The sequence below is a fragment of the Hyperolius riggenbachi genome, chromosome 6 (genome assembly GCF_040937935.1).
Source record: "Hyperolius riggenbachi isolate aHypRig1 chromosome 6, aHypRig1.pri, whole genome shotgun sequence".
Lineage (NCBI taxonomy): Eukaryota > Metazoa > Chordata > Amphibia > Anura > Hyperoliidae > Hyperolius > Hyperolius riggenbachi.
The window spans coordinates 116564069-116584270 of record NC_090651.1 but is presented as its reverse complement, the minus strand read 5'-3'; the positions used below and the strand labels follow the sequence as shown (position 1 = coordinate 116584270).

General features: G+C 43.0%; 1 protein-coding gene across 10 annotated transcripts in view; it reads right to left on the bottom strand.

The window, feature by feature from the left end:
- Positions 1 to 640: 640 nt before the first annotated feature.
- Positions 641 to 20202, bottom strand: part of HFM1 (helicase for meiosis 1) — a 266554-nt gene continuing 246992 nt past the window's right edge. For 9 of the 10 annotated variants that reach the window (XM_068239814.1, XM_068239813.1, XM_068239819.1 and 6 more), the window contains 4 exons: positions 11515 to 11617; positions 8489 to 8579; positions 6028 to 6137; positions 641 to 2386 (listed from right to left, as the gene is read on the bottom strand). In XM_068239814.1, coding sequence (XP_068095915.1) covers positions 2329 to 2386; positions 6028 to 6137; positions 8489 to 8579; positions 11515 to 11617 — 362 coding nt within the window. In that variant the 3' untranslated portion in view covers positions 641 to 2328. The remainder of the gene's footprint in view (positions 2387 to 6027; positions 6138 to 8488; positions 8580 to 11514; positions 11618 to 20202) is intronic. The other variant, XM_068239817.1, reaches the window with a different exon arrangement.

Below are 20202 nucleotides of genomic sequence, written 5' to 3'. Positions count from 1 at the left end.
GTTTTAGACATTTCACATTCTCTCGACCCACCATAAAAATGTTTATTATGTTCTAAACACCTTCAATTCTGTTCTATTGCCTAATATGGACTTTCATGTACAGATCCAAGTAGATAACACAGACATACGCGAAGACAACCATATCCTCTTTTATTTTTAACAACCAATGAAAAAAAAACCCACACAATGTACTAGAATAAAATGCCAAATCAAGAAAATAACACTTTCATTATTCTCCCATTAAATGTTGTGAGGACTTGAGACTGTAATACTGGAACAGTGTTATATGTGAAAAAAAAAGCCCTCAACTAATGAAGAATTGACAAAGAAACACTCAGCTGTTTATGATTACGAACGTTGCGTGTTTAAATTGCATGCTTAAAACTAACATTTGGAACAAGTAGTTAACACTCAATACTTTTGCGGAAAATTGTACTATAATTCAGAACATGTGGCTGGTATTCTAACAAGAGTTTAAACATAACCATTTTAAATATTTTTTCAGAGGTACTTTTCCATTATTCCAAAATGTACTTTCAAGCAGATTGCACTCTTGGATTTATTAATAGTACGCACTCTAAAGTAGTATTATTAAGGCTACCCCGCCCAGCCCTCATTTAAAGTGACACAGAAGAACACATTAACAATTTGCACACACTTTATTGCGGAAATCCACTGCTTATATACAGCCTCATATCTGTATTTATTTGCAGCAGCAAACCAGGAAAAAAGGGTTTCTATGCAAATGTTTGCAATAAAAGTAATATGCTTACAAACACTTTTTAAATAAAAGTCATGTCGTTAATGAAAAATAAACCTGACTCATGTGAAAGTAAATATATGGTAGCAATAAGTGTATACCACAGATGATAGAAATTGGCTTTAATATGTATATGGGAACACCTGTAGTCTGCATAATATACATATGTATGTGTTGGTCCCTTAACCATATCCCCGACTAATAAGGAGGTTTATATTGGTTTGGAATCTCTTCTCCATTTCCACACATCATGCTTACACATATTTTATTGTTCAAAGCAGACTTAAAGCCCAACTGTAGCCAAAACATATTTTTCTAGGTTTAAAGTGTACATGGACCGAGCTCGGGTCAAAAAGGAAATACTAACCTAAGAATCTCTGGATACTATAGGGCAGGCTTTCTCAACCAGGGGTCCCTGGAACCACAGGGTTCCTTGAGTACTCTGCAGAGGTTCGCCCATCGTGAGGGAAGTATAATAGAGTACATTATAATAGGGGTACTGTAAAATGAATAATAATAATGAGCACCTTAATAAAAAGCACTAGGATACGGTGACAGTATATATGAGTGGCAGAGTAATAGGGGGTAGTGAAATAAACAGCCTCACCTATATTTAAAGTCCATGCCTCCTGCAAAATGAATGCAGGGGTTCCTCAAGATCAAAAAAAATATTTGCAGGGGTTCCTTGGGATCCAAAAATTATTTGAAGGGTTCCTCCAGGGTACAAAGGTTGAGAAAGGCTGCTATAGGTGCTTCCCACAGAATCCCCTGGTCACTTGTTACCGTTTGTAGAACCCCCAAAGATTTAAGGCTTGTGGGTAATGTGATTGGGACTGCACTCCTCTTCAAGCAGGACTGGATCTATGCTACTGCGCAGGCACGCCCGTGCTTGTGCTTTTGCAACACGACACCAGAAGTGGAGCATGGCCCTAATGTTAAGGAGTGTGCCCGCGAGTGGAAACAGGAGCGAGGAAGACCGGGGAAGCTTCCATAGCATCCAGACACTTCCCAATTTTTATGTAAGTATCTCCTTTTTGACCCAAGTTTTTTCTCAGGTTAACTCTAAATAGCGTAGGAAAGAGTTAGAATGATTGTTAGTTTGTTATTGCTGCATGTGTTCCAGATGAAGAGAGGTTCTCTCATATCCTTTCTTTTGTGACATCCATGAGAAGGAAAGGAACTGAATAACATTTCTCGAAATGAAACACTGAAGGCACCATTACTGATGACTTTCAGGCAGCTTCTGGGTTAGGAGAGAATAACAAAGTATCAGATAAGCATGACAGTCCTGGAGATGGCAAATATAGCTCAGCAATGGCAGCTCAGGAGTCTGTCACCACAGGATCACTTTACGCTATCTAAAGAAAAAAAAGGAATCCAAAAAACAAAACTTTGTAACTGTAGGAAACAAACAAGTGTCACAGTACAGCAATATTTGTAAACTGATGAGTACAGTAAACCATGCAACTGAAAAGTCTGTAAAATGGAATTTGTTATAAGAGCTGAAACATAAACTGGAAGCTAAATAACGCATCTCGATCTCTCCATGTTTGTTATTGATAATATCTTCAAAATATTCCATCAAATATGCCAATAAAGGCCTGGGCTTCTTCATCTAGACTGCCACTGGAAAACAAACAAGAAAGTAAATAACAAAAAAAACATCAATTATACTCCTGTCACTGCTGAAAATTATTGCAAAAATACTAGACACAGAGTTTCCGTAGACACTACTGTATACAACAATAATTATCAGATAATATATCCATTTTCACTCCATTGCCGTTCAGCTGCTTCCGATCCATTTTATCGTATCCCCTCCAGACCCCTCACCAAAGTGAATTTTGCTGACTAGAACGGTATGTTTCTTCACTAGTGTGAAGAAACATTCCATTTTCTCATAGCCCCCAATGCAGAGCTTCAGCTTCTGTTCCCGTTGTGCTGGGCTCAGCAGTCTAAAAAAATAGCTGCAGAACCAAATTTACAGTCCGGTCAGTTCTAACAGACCAATGTGAACGGATCATAGTCAAGTTCAGGAGGGAATTACAGCTGCCCAGAATCTCCTCAGACCAGAGCCTGTACAGTATCTGGGGACAGGCACAAGTTCAGAATATTTTCAGGCATCCTGCAGCTCACAGCACTTCCCCCTTTCTTTCCCAGCTACAGTTGACTTTAGATGTAGCAGCAGTATGTGTACAGAGCATGGAGCAGCAGCGTGTGCACAGAGCATGGAGAAGCAGCGTGTGTACAGAGCATGGAGCAGCAGTGTGTGTACAGAGCATGGAGCAGCTCTGGGGAACTTAACAGAGCACAGAGCCAGGTATGAGCACAGCCCTGTGCCCCTGCTGTATGAATGCTTCACTTTCCCTTTCATTACCAATGTCGGCAGGTCTTCATTATTATCGGTATCCAAACTGCACCTGATCAATCCCGTTGTCGATTGGGAGCAGATCAGACATGTTGGGAAAATAATTGTCAGATCCTGTCAGTCAGACAGGAAATTGCATTGTGTGTACCCAGCATGATGTCTTACCATATTATTATACTGTATTATGCGTGGCTGAGGGAGACCTTTCAGGACTCCCCCCTTGAAAATCCTGGGTTTGCCCCTAGATCCATAAATTAACATTGGATGCCGTCGCATTCATTAGGATCCGTTCCGTAAACTAATTCAACTTAAAAGATGAAAATGATATATGAAATAGACTCATTACATGCAAAGTGAGATATTTTAAGCTTTTATTTGTTATAATTTTGATGATTATGGCTCAAAGCTTATGAAAACCCCAAAATCAAAGTCTAAGACTATTAGAATATTGTGAAAATGTTCGATAGTCTCATCTCAAAGTGTCAGATTTTAATAAGCTAATTGATCCAAAACACCTGCAAAGAGTTCCTATTTCATAAATTGGTTTCACCTTTTAAGTTGAATTACTGAAATAAATTGACTTTTGCACTATATTCTAATTCATCTTTTTTCGAGTTTCACCTGTAATTATCAGACATGGAGATATTTTTAAACTTGTCAATAAAATGCCCTTTAAGCCAACAGAAAGCAAGAAAATACTAAAAATAATTTTGATAGTACTTTTTTTTACCTACTTTTGATACTTTTTTAGTTGAAAAGTGTTGGAAAATTATTTTAAATTGAAGATGAAAAATGATCTCCTAGGAGAAAACTCAGGTGAAAAAGTGAATTGCATATGGCCCATGGAGTGATCAAAATGTGGCCAATGCCTGTTAAAATATATAGAATAGTCTAATTAAATTAAATGTAATTAAAGCGGAACTGAAGATAGTATTAAAACAAACAGTTTCACTTACCTGGGGCTTCTGCAAGCCCCCAGCAGCCGTCCTGTCCGGCGCTGGTCCTCCACGATCCTCTGTTCCCCGGCGCTTTAATTAGTTAAATGAAATTGCCTAAATTATTGTGATTAGATGTTACATTGCACATCTGGAATATAAATGGCCAATGACATGCTAATTATTTAGAGTTGATACACTACACAGTTTATTAATTTTATGCAAATTTATGCAGCTTTAAATTGGACAGATCACAGAAAAATATGAACTGGCCCAATTACAAGCTACATAAGTTTGCCTAGAAGTAATGTAACTTTTGCATCAACTTGAAATTACTAGTATCTCATTGACCATCTCTAATCTAGAGATGTGAGGAAGTACCTAAATGGCATCTTTTTATATGGATGCATTAGAGAAGACTGAAATGGAAAAACTGTCACATCTCACACAGAATGCCAATAAAACAGAAGTGCTCATCCACTGCAAGTGCAGGATAAGAATTACAAAGGTTGTTGTAGCAGCTGGAATAAGTCACGCTCTGTTTGCATAATTATTCATAAAGGCTTACAAGAAACATTACACACAACCCATTTTTCTGATACACAGAACATAATGTATTGAATGTAATGAGTGGAGTGAACTGTAGTGAAAATAACATAATCAATAAAATTGCTTATTTTATAGAATACGTATTTATAGATTATTTAGTCAGTTTTTGCCCATTGTAAAATAATTCCTCTCCCTGAATGTATCACTGGGGGTGACATGTACAGTTTTGTCAGGTGATCTGTACGCAATGTTCGTTACTGAGAGTTCTATGCATAGAGGGAGCTATTGCTTGCTTGGCAGTTGGAAAAAGCCATTATTCCCCACAATGTAACAAGGTTCACAAACAGCAAACTATCAGGACCTTGGTCATGACATCCCACTGGGGTTTCGCCACGAGGTCAGCCATACAGACCCCCCCCCCCCCCCCCCCCCCCCGCCCGATGATCTTTTTGAGAAAAGGTAAGGATTTTTTGTGGGAAAGGTGATATCAGCTACTGGTTGGAATGAAGTTTATCCTTGGTTAAAGTTCCTCTTTAGGAACCAGACACTTAAGGACCAGACACTGCTGGTACCAAAGAACAACGCCACCCAACGAATCGCCACACATACCCGCTGGTCACGCCACTCCTCCATCACTGCAGGCCCCTCTCTCTGCCGTCACTATCACGGCAGAGCTGTGTGAGTTGGTCAGGAACCGCTTTCATTGGTTCCTGATGCTGTCCATCAATGTAAGCCAATGGGATAGGCTTACAGTGATGACAGGGTCAGGAACCAATTAAATTGGCTCCTGACCGGCTCACACAGCTCTGCCATCATATAGATGGCAGGGGGAGTGATCTGCTGTGGGAAGAGAGCGACATGATTGGCTTTAGCGTGAGGCGGAATGATCGAAATCTACACCCTGGCAGGTATAACAGGATCAAAACAGGGTATGGGTTTCAATCATCAAGGTCCGGAAGTGGTTAAGGATGAACGTGGCATCTTCTACAAAAATACTGAAGCACCTGGCAGTCCACCATAGAAACTTATTTTCTTTTTTCTTGTCCTGACAACTGTTTAGCCTAAAAACTGCCCTGGCAGTTCAGATCAGAAAGAGGAAATACAGGAACATCTTCTGCAAGGGAACTACAAAAATAATGTTAAACAGTTGATTGGAAAAGGGCTAGGCTTTAGAAATGGGTTAGGTTTTTGCTGTGAAGCAACTAAGAATTCTCCTAAAATCTGGTGTAACAGTTGTCAACAGGATCTGGAATTGTAGCAATATCTCTACAGCAGTGGTATAGACAGTACAAATCTGACCAGCGTTATAACCCATTCTCACTCTATCCCAAATGGAAGAAAAAATATTTGATGTAACTCTACGTCCCCTCCTTGTACCTTCATAAGTAGCTATTACAATGTTTAAGTAATCTTACCTTCCATGGTCTGTAACATGATTGACAAAAAAGTCCTGATGATGATGACCTTCAGTCATCCCCCTGGCACGCTTTCGTTTCTCCAAATGTCTCCAGTCATCAGCAGTTTCCTGATATAGAGTTTATAAACATTCTTTCAGGAGATGCTATAATTAGCATAATAAATGTGTGTATGCATCTGAACAAGAACATATTGAGCCTGATTTACTAAAGCATCTCCAGTGTTACTATCATCCTAGATCCAATGAACTTGGATTCAATTAATGAACATCTCTGATTTAAAGAGGTTAGGACTGACTGGCTATCCTCACCTGGGTCATAGCACCTCACAGTCTAGTTTGCTTCAAGGTTTGTGAGTTAGTACAGTACTGGCCAAAAGTTTTGGGACTGTCAAAAATATGAGTTTTCACAAAGTTTGCTGCTAAACTGCTTTTAGATCTTTGTTTCAGTTGTTTATGTGATGTACTGAAATATAATTATAAGCACTTCATACGTTTCAAAGGCTTTTATTGACAATCACATGAGCTTTATGCAAATAGTCAGTATTTGCAGTGTTGGTCCTTCTTTTTCAGGACCTCTGCAATTCGACTGGGCATGCTCTCAATCAACTTCTGGGCCAAATCCTGATCGATTGCAACCCATTCTTTCATAATCACTTCTTCTCTCAGAATGAGTTGGTTTTTGTTTGTCCACCCGCCTCTTGAGGAATGAGCACAAGTTCTCAATGGGATTAAGATCTGGGGAGTTTCCAGGCCATGGACCCAAAATTTCAACATTTTGGTCCCCAAGCCATTTAGTTATCACTTTTGCATTATGACACGGTGCTCCATTGTGCTGGAAAATGCATTGTTCTTCACCAAACTGTTGTTGGATTGTTGGAAGAAGTTGCTGTCGGAGGGTGTTTTGGTACCATTTGTTATTCATGGCTGTGTTTTTTGGCAAAATTGTGAGTGAGCCCCCTCCCTTGGATGAGAAGCCACTCCACACATGAATGGTCTGAGGATGCTTTACTGTTGGCATGACACAGGACTGATGGTAGTGCTCACCTTTTCTTCTCCTGACAAGCCTTTTTCCAGATGTACCAAACAATCGGAAAGAGGCTTCATCAGAGAATATGACTTTGCCCCAGTCCTCAGCAGTCCATTCACCATACTTTCTGCAAAATATCAATCTGTCCCTGATGTTTTTTTGGGAGAGAAGTGGCTTCTTTGTTTCCCTTCTTGACACCAGGCCATCTTCCAAAAGTCTTCGCCTCACTGTGCGTGCAGATGCGTTCACACCTGCCTCCTGCCATTCCTGAGCAACCTTTGCATTGTTGCACTCCGTTCCCGCAGCTGAATCGTCTTTAGACGATCCTGGCACTTGCTGGACTTTCTTAGGACGCCCTGAAGCCTTCTTAACAAGAATTGAACCTCTTTCCTTGAAGTCCTTGATGATCCTATAAAATGTTGATTTAGGTGCAATCTTAGTAGCCACAATATCCTTGCCTGTGAAGCCATTTTTATGCAACGCAATGATGGCTGCATGCGTTTCTTTGCTGGTCACCATGGTTAACAATGGAAGATCAATGATCTCCTGACTGCCTAATGCCGATTGGCAGCGGGAGGGTGGCAGCTACAGGACTGCCTAATGCCGATTGGCGTCAAGTCCTGTAGCTGCAGATTACCGGGGAATGCACGAGCGGATGTTGCTGGCAGACTGAAACAAAAGTAAACGGTGGTTTATTTACATTGTACTGCGCTGCGATCTACCGCAGCGCTGTACTGGCGACAGCTCTGTCACTTGGCTGTCCCCTGGAGCGGCTCACAAATCGATGGCTCTCATAGGCTGATGGCTACTATTGGATCAAGGGGGTAGTTAGGGAGGAAAACATTTTTTTTTAAAAAGCACATTTTATTAAAAAAAAAAAAAAAAAAAAAAAACAACTATTGAATTAATTAAAAAAAAAATACAAAACGCAGCAGCAATCAGATGCCACCAACAGAAAGCTCTGTTGGTGGCAAGAAAAGGAGGTAACATTTATTTGGCTGCTAAGCTGTATGGTCAAGAAATACACTCAGCCACATTATAAATCCTTTTCTGAGCGCTTGTGATTGATTAGCACTTTCTGAACACTTTTTAAAAATTGCTCCCATTCACTTTCATTAAAATCATGGTAAAAATTGCTGTAATTTTTTGCGTACACGATTTTTACTGCGATTTTAATAAAAATGAATGGGAGCGATTTTTAAAAAGCGTTCAGAAAGCGCTAATCAATCACGCAGCGCTCAAAAAAGCACTTATAGTGTGGCTGAGCCCTTAAAGCTTGTAAACAAATAGCCTGGTCACTAGGGGGGGCGTGTAAGCCTGTAGTCCTTAAGTGGTTAATAAAATATAGTCCATGTTTACTCAACGCTTATCCTTAGTGGTGGTGCTTGGAAATCCCTGGAAAAGTCATAGTATATTAAGTCTATTGACTTACAGTTATCTTCCCATGTAGACTGTAGTTTGTCGCTCCCATGTCCCTTAACACTGCACATTTCTGAGGAACATTCTTACTAAAATGAGAACACCTAAAATTATAAATCCTATCATACTGCCTTTAAAAGTCATATAATTTACTTTGCACATTTTATATTACATAAAAAAACAAAAAACAAGACGTGATTATTGCTTATTTAGGTTCTTGAAGTAGCCACCATGCCCAACGGGAAACTTTCATGTTTTTCTTTTGTCATAAGTAAATTGTATCTACAGTATAACAAATAGTTAGTTTTGCTGTTACTCATAACACAAACAAATGAAATCCAGCTACCTACACTTGAGCTACTAAACCGAAAAAAAAACCTTTTTTCTCCATGCATTCAAACTTCATGTAAATTAGATGCAGCTTGAAATTGCATCAGAATAACTTTCTGTAAATTTGTAGCAATCCATATTCAAGTTACATTTAAATTTCACGTAAATGTTATGCAAGGAGAAATTATTTGCATCTCACTGATCATACCTAGACATGTCACTTCGGGTATGCTTTAAAGGGGAACTTCAGCCTAAACAAACATACTGTTATTAAGTTACATTAGTTATGTTAATTAGAATAGATAGGTAATATAATCTTTTACCCACCCTGTTTTAAAAGAACAGGCAAATGTTTGTGATTCATGGGGGCTGCCATCTTTGTCATGGGGGCAGCCATCTTTTTGGTTGAAAGGAGGTGACAGGGAGCAGGAGACACAGTTCCAACTGTCCTGTGTCCTGATAACCCCTCCCAGCTGCACACACTAGGCTTCAAATTTCAAATTCAAAATGTAAAAAAAAAAAAATTGCACCAAAACAGCAGAATGACAACAACAACATCAGAAATCCCATCATGCTTTGCACAGCATAAGGGGAAAACTGCCCGGGCAGTTTTCTTCTGTGCAGCTAAAAATGAGGCTTGTATAAGAGAAACAAAGTTCTGATGCTGTGAAACTGTTAAAGAAACACCAGGCCTTTTCAGTGCTGCTGAGTCGATTTTTAGTCTGGAGGTTCACTTTAAGAACAGGATTTGTTCGAGAGGGACTTGAGAGGGCCCCACCTTCTATGGAGAAGGAACTGCACGCATACCAACATACCCCTAATCTTATACTGTATTTCTTTTTTATTGTGAGATCTTGTATCAGGATTTGGAAAAGCTCACTCCCTTTATGCTTAAATGGCAGGAACGTCTTCGTTCCGATTGGTCAGGTGAGGAGTGGGAATTGATTTTAGGTTCTATTTCTAGGTCTAGCTAAATCCTCCAAAAAATAGTTTAACGAGTGAGAGAGGTTATAAAATATTGTATGACTGGTACAGGATGCCATCTCTTCTTAATGGCAGGGGCTTCTTCCTCCCAATTTGTGTTATATGGGGTTGTGGCTCAGTGGCAGATCAAGTTCATTGTTGGCGAGAGTGACCTGTTGTCAAGGAGTTTTGGGTTGTATGTTTCAGGGTAGCTTCTTCAGTAAGAAAAGACTTAGCCCCGAACCCATGGATAACTTTGTTTAACCAAAGGGCTCCTCTCCCATCTAAACATGCTAACAAGCTTCTGGTTCACTTTTGTAATGTGGCCAATGCTGTTGTAGCTAGGGAATGTAAATCTTCCTCTATAGCTCCTATAATGTTGACTCATAAAATGACAGATTTTTTCTGGATGGAAAAAATTACACTGTCTTTGTCCAATCAGGATGAGAACTTTGATGCTATTTGGTCACCTCGGTCTTACAAATTCTCCCCATCCTCTTCACACCCTCTTAATAGTACCCCGGAGGTGAGCTAAACTTCTTTTAGAAATGTGGCCTTATTATTATGTGCCTTACTTTCTTTGCTTAGTAATGTGGTTTGCTGTTACTGGTTCCAGTACTGTGTACATTTATCTAGATGTGTTTATCTTTTGTATGATGGTGATACCGAACATTTCTTTGCATTGTAATCTATTACATTTCATCTGAAATACTGTAGCACTAGTAAGCTATACATATACTGAAGTATGCATCTAAGTATTAAGTGGCTGTAATTACCCCCTTTAAAATGGTATCTGATTAAAAATAGTATATTTTAAATCAGATAAAATGTAAATAAAAGGGAGAAGATGAAGAAGTCTGTTGTGTTTATTGCTGCCTGTGTCCCCCCTCTGGAATTATTCCTCTTCACATTTTGTTTTTGCTCCACTTAAAGGGACTCTGTAACAAAAATGTCATTGTGTTTTCTACCATCCTACAGGTTCCTAAACCTATTATAATGTGTTCTGGCTTACTGCAGCACTTTCTACTATCACCATCTCTGTAATAAATCAGCTTATCTTTCCCCTGTCGGACTTGTCGTCCTGTGTCTGGAAGGCTGCCAACTCTTCAGTGTGATCTGCTATGCATGCCCCCTCTATGCACACTCCCCTGTGTGTGTGTGTGTTATTTACATTAGCCAGCTTTTCTCTGCTCTCTTATCTTTTACAAGCTGGATAAATCCTCTGTTCACATACTGATGAGTCACATACTGCAGAATTACAGACAACCGGGCAGAGCTGTCTGCAAGAAAAAACAATCAGCTTGTAACTCTTCAGTGAGCTGCAGGGGGAAAGAAACACACAAATGATCTCTTGAGATTCAAAAGGAAGGCTGTATACAGCCTGATTGTGTATGGATGTATTTTCTATGTGTGGACATACTGTACATCAACCTACTTCCTGTTTTGGTGGCCATTTTGTTTGTTTACAAACAAACTTTTAAAAACTGTTTTTGACAACTGTTTTTGACTACGGGGAGCGGCGAGATTGTGACAGAGGGGAATAGGAGATGTCCCCTAACACACTGGTATGTTTACTTTTGTGTGATTTTAACAATACATATTCTCTTTAATAGAAGAACAGGAAGCGTATGGGAAACATTCTCAATAAACACAGATAGCAAGAAAACATGCAAAAAGTTTTAAACTTTTGCCAGTTAATAAGTAGACAGTAGCTTTGTGATTTACACATACTTTAATGGCACTTACTTAAGATCCATAGTATTATAGCCAGTCTCCAGCAGCTGAGCAGCGGAAGATAAGCAATTTGTTGCTGTTTTACTATTACATGATATACTTCTGTTGCTGGAACCTAAAGAGTAAATGGAATTATAGGTCAAATACAAATACTTATTGATAATATGCCATAATTCTGTAGGATCAACAACCTGTGTACAGTAATAGCGTAAACATTAAAAGCACTGAAAAGATGTGGAAGAATTTGGCAGACCAAAGCTAATTCTGGAAGTTGGTTCTTTTCTTTTCAAATAGATAGAAGTTATAATAAAAACAAACCTAAAGCCTTGTACACATGCTAGATGGTTACTGGCCGAGGCGGCCTGTCCAGACTGCCTCTCCAAGAATTTACCAATGTGCAACGCGGCCCCCGATCCAACATGGTGTGTTAGCAAGCGATTCGCCTGGTGGATTCTCTTTGTCGAGCGCAGGCTAACAGCTTTGTTCTCTATTCACCCTGCCTGTTCCGTACCGCTCCATTGTGTGCATAGCAACAGAACACATTCCTAGCCTGCAGGCTAGAAATACATCTCTACCTCCTCTGTCCCAAACTGTCGCCTGTGCAATCCCTGGCTGGTGGCGGTCCTCGAGCATGTGTATGAGGCTTTACTGCTAACCTCATGTACAAAAGTATTAAGGCCCGGTTCACATCAGCCTTTTTTTCCAAAACGTAAGCGGAACGCATACTGTACAAACGGAACGGATCTAAATGGATCCAATGTTAACCTATGGATCCATTCACACGCGTCCGTTGGTATGGGTACGTACCGGCCCCTGGATCCAAAAAATGCCGCAGTCCCTAATTTTCCGGACCGTTCTGCCTAGTGGAACGGATCCTGGAAAAAATGCTGCAGCATTGGGGGCAATGGGAAACAGAAAGAACGTTTCTCCACGGGGGAATCCTGAGCGACGGGGGGGGGGGGGGGGGGGGGGTTTGAGGAGAGGGTGCTGCAGCCAGGCAGGTGAGCTAGGGAGGCTAAATACATACCTAATCTTGTGCAGCGGCCGGCGGTAGAGGCTTCCGACTTCTTCTGCGTCATGTGACGCGTCATGTGACTAGTCACATGACGCGCTGTGTAATCACAGCGGTAGAATAGGAGGCCTCTACTGCCGGCTGCTGCACAAGATTAGGTATGTATTTGCTGAGTGAAAATGGATCCGATCAATCATTGATCAGATCCGTTTTCACTATGTAAACGGGCCACCGGATCTGTTTTGGCTCAAAACGCAGATGTGACCCGGGCCTAAGTCTTCTGCTGCAAGCACAGCACCAAAAGTGTGATCTAGCTGTTCTCAGGCAGCCTGTGAATGGAACAGTTGTTACAGGTTTTAAAATGATAGTGTAACGATCGGTGTCAGCACACAGAGAGAATCTGATTATTGGTGATCTGCAGTATCACCAAGAATACAGATATATACCTGATTATTGATGATCTGCAGAATCACCAATAATACAGATATAGTACTAACCTCTGGACACCTGTATATATCGTGAGTATTTGGTGCAACAGTATACTTTGAGTGATCCACCTGATGAGCAGGTGGTCCTTGGCAGTGTGGGCAACACTGCTCTTTAGAGAAGCACAAGAACCTTCCAGCAGCCTGAGATCTTCCCAGGGATGGAGTCTCAGGCTGAAGGTAGGAAGGACCAGTGAATGAGTGACACCTGAAGGTGGATGTCACTAGCTGATCTGGAGACTATCTCCTAAAGGGGAGAGATAGCTCTCGAGGTCAGGCAAGCCAGGTCGGCAACACACGGACAGACAAAGTACAGAGACAGAAGACTGATTCGGTATCCAAGGCAGGCTGGGTTGGCAACGGAATATCAGATATGCGTGGTACCGAATCAGCGAGCGGAGGGATAGTCAGGAAAGCAACAGGTCATAACAGATATCAAACAATGCCTAGTCTTGGGTGTGAGGTCCGTGGTCTCTACACCCTGGAACTAGTCTGACGTATAACAGAAAGATACACAAGTTCCCTAATCTGGGGTGTGAGGTCCGCGGTCTCAACATCTGGAACTAGTCTGAAGTATAACAGAGTGATACACAAGTTCCCTAGTCTTGGGTGTGAGATCCGTGGTCTCAACACCCTGGAACTAGTCTGAAGTATAACAGAACGATACACAAGTTCCCTAATCTTGGGTGTGAGGTCCGTGGTCTCTACACCCTGGAACAAGTCTGAAATATAACAGGATGATACACAAGTTCCCTAATCTTGGGTGTGAGGTCTGTGGTCTCAACACCCTGGTACTAGTCTGAAATATAACACAGTAATAAGCACAGTAGTAATCTGGCTCAGTGTGAATTCCCAGGTCCTCCTGGTTCAAACACACTGTTGGATCTGACTAAGGTCTGAGTGCTTCCACGTAGTGTTTGCAATGGCAGACAACCTGAAAGTGACCAGCAGTGACTATATATAGCGCAGCGCTCTCTGGCGCCACCCATCAGTGATCAACCAATAGTCACTTGCCTTGAGGTCAGCTGACCAAGCTGGTCAGCTGATCCCTCCTCGTGTGTCATAAAGGTTCTGCCTCTCAGCGCGCGCGCGCGCGTATTCCTCAACCTGTGTGCAGTAACAGACCCAGCCACACCAGACGCATGCTGCTGCGTGCAAACCGCCGCACTGGACGCGGAACCAGCCGCCTTGCTATCAGTACACGCGGCGGCTTTTCCGCGTTCTCTCCCAGTACCAGACGCATGCTTCTGTGTGCAAACCGCCGCGCTGGACGCGGAATTAGCCGCCTTGCTGTCAGCACACGCGGCGGCTTTTCCGCGTTCTCTCACAGATAGATACCACATGATTTGGTGCCTAATACAACCTAAAGACTATATTTGGTGCCAGTAAATAAATATAAATAAATTAGTATCCTATATAATAAATCCCCTGTGTCGCTGCGTCCGCCTCCTGGGTGTCCATGCTGTTGTGTTCCACGCATGCGCGGCACGCGGGCGGCAGTTAGAGCAGGAGGAGGATGGGGCCAGGGGAGACATGCTTGTGCGCTGGGGTGTGCATACAGCATGCGCGCGCTGCTTTTGGGGGAGAGAGGCAGTGCGGGGGGTCGCGGCCAGAGCATAGCGCCCGTTTTTAAAGGGGCCATAGGCCTAGCCGCCTAGTTGACCTATAAAGCAGAAAGACAGGACTGGACAAGAGCGTATCAACCAAACAAATGCCGCACATGAGAGGGTTTGCCTGGCTGGGGTGCAGATGGGTTGATATTCAATGTGGCAGGCAAAAAAAGAATGGCCAGGAAGTTGAGCCTGCTGAGGAGCATGGCCAGGGCACATACGAGGAAGGGAAGTGGAGAAGGCACATGAAGTCCTGGAGTCAAGTCACACTTTTAAAGAGACTAACAACATTTTCAGCCTTATTTCTTCTATCCTATAAGTTCCTATACCTGTTCTAATGTGGTCTGGATTACTGCAGCCTTTTCTAGTTGCACTGTCTCTGTAATAGCTGGTCAGAGTTTATGGGAAGATGGATGGAGCCAAATACAGGGCAATCTTGGAAGAAAACCTCTTGGAGTCTGCAAAAGACTTGAGACTGGGGCAGAGGTTCACCTTCCAGCAGGACAACAATCCTAAACATAAAGCCAGGGCAACAATGGAATGGTTTAAAACAAAACATATCCATGTGTTAGAATGGCCCAGTCAAAGTCTAGATCTAAATCCAATCGAAAATCTATGGCAAGATCTGAAAACTGCTGTTCACAAACGCTGTCCATCTAATCTGACTGAGCTGGAGCTGATTTGCAAAGAAGAATGGGCAATGATTTCAGTCTCTAGATGTGCAAAGCTGGTAGAGACATACCCTAAAAGACTGGCAGCTGTAATTGCAGCAAAAGGTGGTTCTACAAAGTATTGACTCAGGGGGCTGAATAATTACACACACCCCACTTTGCATTTATTTATTTGTAAACAATGTTTGGAATGGTGTATGATTTTCGATCCACTTCTCACATGTACACCACTTTGTATTGGTCTTTCACGTGGATTGCCAATAAAATTGATGCATGTTTGTGGCAGTAATATGACAAAATGTGGAAAACTTCAAGGGGGCGAATACTTTTGCAAACCACCGTAAGGGTGTAGGATGCCTTATAGCAAACATGAAGCAAAAAAAATATGATATAATGCATTTTATGTGTAGTACGGATGATTAATAGAACATTAGTAGCAAAGAAAAGTGTCTCATATTTTTATTTTTAGTTATATAGTTGTTTTTTTTTTAAAACATTGCATCATTCAGTCATATTTGCAGTTTAGAAACCATACTCTGTATTTTAAGCTATAATACAAGGTAGAAATAATGACCCATTGAACGTTCCTGCAGTAAATTCTTATCTCAAACGCTCTCTCACTGTTTCCTGGCTGTTAGAAGTGCTTCAGAAAACAACACTTTATTTGACTCAGTGGATCGAAGAGCTCAGAGAAGCTGTTTTGCATAGATAATAACTGAGGTTTTTTAACGCTTCCTGTACTGGAAAACAACATGAGACTTTTTTCTTTGCAACTAATGTTCTATTTCTTAGCTGTACTACACATACAATTCACTATCTAAAAGTCTATTTATTTCGCTTCAGATTTGCTTTAAAGCAAAACAACTAGTTGGAATAATTAATATTTTTAAGTCTATATACTAACAAAATTGTTAAAAAAAAAAAAACTAAGTACTTTTTTTTCTTTGAGCAAACAAATAAAAATCTCCTATAACAGTGAGAAAATAATCTGCTTATTAACTTTGTTTAGGATGTCACATAAAGATCCAGTGACCATGGAGAATGAGGTACACCTACTTTGCTCTGCATGGTACAGTAGATGATATCAAAACTTTCTATATCTGCTCATAATAACTAATTAATCCATCTGCAGAAATGTGCTTCATGCATGCTAAATAACATGACACAGAATCAAATGTATATACAGGATTACATATCAAATGTATAATTGGAAAAGTTTTCATCTCCTGTGCTGGAAATACACCGGTGTCATTTCATGGCATCTAATTAGGCATCAATGACATAATTATGTACTGCATTTTGCCAGCTTCTTCAAAGGGAATCTTATAAAGAAACAGATTGTTAACGATAACAAAGCCTGCCGTGCATGAGATCTTGAAATATGTGACAGCCATTATGTGCTAGCAATATGATTTTATTTCTGTGCCTGTAATCATTCCCGCTTACATTTCAAAGGAAAGCTTTCACTGCCTTTAATGCTTTAATGCATCGCTTAAAACATTCTGTGCTAAACCATAGCATTGTCACTTCTTGTAATGCTGGTGCTCAGTGCACCCTGTGCTGCACAAAGTTTAGACAGACTAAAGTCTACAGAAACTTTGTAAGAAGAAAGCCTTAACAGAGGTGTCACCAATCCAGGCGCGGAGCTAGGGGGGGTCGGGGTAGGACAAGTGCCCCGGGGCGCTAGGTCCCCGAGGGCGCCGCCAGCTCCTCAGCTGCAGTGTTTTTTTATTTATATCATTTATTTATTATACGCTGCTACGCAGCGCTCAGCCGCTCACCGCCGGGCCGCCCGGATCTCCCCCACTCAGCGAGTGACGTCACTGACGTCACACGTCATGATCGCCGGCGCCGCACCGCCGCGCAGCGTCCATATACTAGTGGAACGCTGCGCAGAGCGGCAGCCGGCAAGTCAGGCGCGGAGCTAGGGGGGGTCGGGGTAGGACAAGTGCCCCGGGGCGCTAGGTCCCCGAGGGCGCCGCCAGCTCCTCAGCTGCAGTGTTTTTTTATTTATATCATTTATTTATTATACGCTGCTACGCAGCGCTCAGCCGCTCACCGCCGGGCCGCCCGGATCTCCCCCACTCAGCGAGTGACGTCACTGACGTCACACGTCATGATCGCCGGCGCCGCACCGCCGCGCAGCGTCCATATACTAGTGGAACGCTGCGCAGAGCGGCAGCCGGCAAGTGAGTGGAAGAGGCGCCGCCAGCCCAGCCCAGCACACCACACCGGCCCTGAGCCCCAGCCATCCCTAGGCCTAGAGCGAGGCTGCGAGGCTAAACAAACAGGCAGCCGGCCGCAGACAGCGTGAGCGTGGACTCGTGGAGGCCCAGGTTAGGTGAAGCTGAGCTGAGCCCAGGACCAAAGGCAGGTGCCCCCCTCCCTGGCTCCCCAGCAGGAGGGGAGCAGGCTGCTCCCCTCCTGCTGGGGAGCCAGGGAGGGGGGCACCTGGTTACCTACTCTGGGCATATATACCCCTGCCTACATATACTGGGCATATATACCCCTGGCTACATATACTGGGAATATATACCCCCTGGCTAAATAGACTGGGCATATATACCCCTGGCTACATATACTGGGCATATATACGCCCTGGCTACATATACTGGGCATATATACCCCCTGGCTACATATACTGGGCATATATACACCCCTGGCTACATATACTGGGCATATATACCCCCTGGCTACATATACTGGGCATATATACCCCCTGGCTACATATACTGGGCATATATACCCCCTGGCTACATATACTGGGCATATATACCCCCTGGCTACATATACTGGGCATATATACCCCCTGGCTAAATGGACTGGGCATATATACCCCCTGGCTACATATACTGGGCATATATACCCCCTGGCTACATATACTGGGCATATATACCCCTGGCTACATATACTGGGCATATATACCCCTGGCTACATATACTGGGCATATATACCCCCTGGCTACATATACTGGGCATATATACCCCCTGGCTACATATACTGGGCATATATACCCCTGGCTACATATACTGGGCATATATATCCCCTGGCTACATATACTGGGCATATATACCCCCTGGCTACATATACTGGGCATATATACCCCCTGGCTACATATACTGGGCATATATACCCCCTGGCTACATATACTGGGCATATATACCCCTGGCTACATATACTGGGCATATATACCCCCTGGCTACATATACTGGGCATATATACCCCTGGCTACATATACTGGGCATATATACCCCCTGACTACATATACTGGGCATATATACCCCTGGCTACATATACTGGGCATATATACCCCTGGCTACATATACTGGGCATATATACCCCTGGCTACATATACTGGGCATATATACCCCTGGCTACATATACTGGGCACATATACCTCTGGCTACATATACTGGGCACACATACCCCTGCCTACATATACTGGGCACATATACCCCTGGCTACCTGTTCTGTGGACATCTCTACCCCTGGCTACCTGTTCTGGGGACATCTATACCGCTGGCCACCTATTCTGGGGACATCTATACTGCTGGCCACCTATTCTGGGGACAACTATAGACCTGGGGCTACCTATTTTTGGGGAACCACGTCAGATTGAGTGTATTTTGGAGAACTGCTGCCAGGTGAGAGGTGTCTACCATATTAAGGGGGCATTCTACCTATTTATGTGAAATGCTGTCTATTTATGTGACTCATGACTGCTGAATTTGTCTTGTTGTGGGCCTCATGGTTACTGAATTTGTCTTGTTGGGGGCCTCATGATTTGTTGGGGGCCTCAAGATCGCTGAATTTGTCTTGTTGGGGGCCTCATGATTGCTGAATTTGTCTTGTTGGGGGCCTCATGATTGCTAAATTTGTCTTGTTGGGGGCCTCATGATTGCTGAGTTGGTTATGTTGGGGGCCTCATGATTGCTGAATTTGTCTTGATGGGGGGGGGGCTCATGATTGCTGAATTTGTCTTGGAACATGCTGGAAGGTACATACTGAGGGAGGGTGGGTGAGCGTGAGCCTGCTAACCTCCATATACATTTGGCTCCACCCATAAACACGCCCACATTTATTATATGACCACGCCCCTTTTTGGCGCGGCGCAACCTTGACTTTGGGGGGCGCATTAATAGTCTTTGTCCCCGGGCGCTGAAAACCCTAGCTACGCCTCTGCGGCAAGTGAGTGGAAGAGGCGCCGCCAGCCCAGCCCAGCACACCACACCGGCCCTGAGCCCCAGCCATCCCTAGGCCTAGAGCGAGGCTGCGAGGCTAAACAAACAGGCAGCCGGCCGCAGACAGCGTGAGCGTGGACTCGTGGAGGCCCAGGTTAGGTGAAGCTGAGCTGAGCCCAGGACCAAAGGCAGGTGCCCCCCTCCCTGGCTCCCCAGCAGGAGGGGAGCAGGCTGCTCCCCTCCTGCTGGGGAGCCAGGGAGGGGGGCACCTGGTTACCTACTCTGGGCATATATACCCCTGCCTACATATACTGGGCATATATACCCCTGGCTACATATACTGGGAATATATACCCCCTGGCTAAATAGACTGGGCATATATACCCCTGGCTACATATACTGGGCATATATACGCCCTGGCTACATATACTGGGCATATATACCCCCTGGCTACATATACTGGGCATATATACACCCCTGGCTACATATACTGGGCATATATACCCCCTGGCTACATATACTGGGCATATATACCCCCTGGCTACATATACTGGGCATATATACCCCCTGGCTACATATACTGGGCATATATACCCCCTGGCTACATATACTGGGCATATATACCCCCTGGCTAAATGGACTGGGCATATATACCCCCTGGCTACATATACTGGGCATATATACCCCCTGGCTACATATACTGGGCATATATACCCCTGGCTACATATACTGGGCATATAT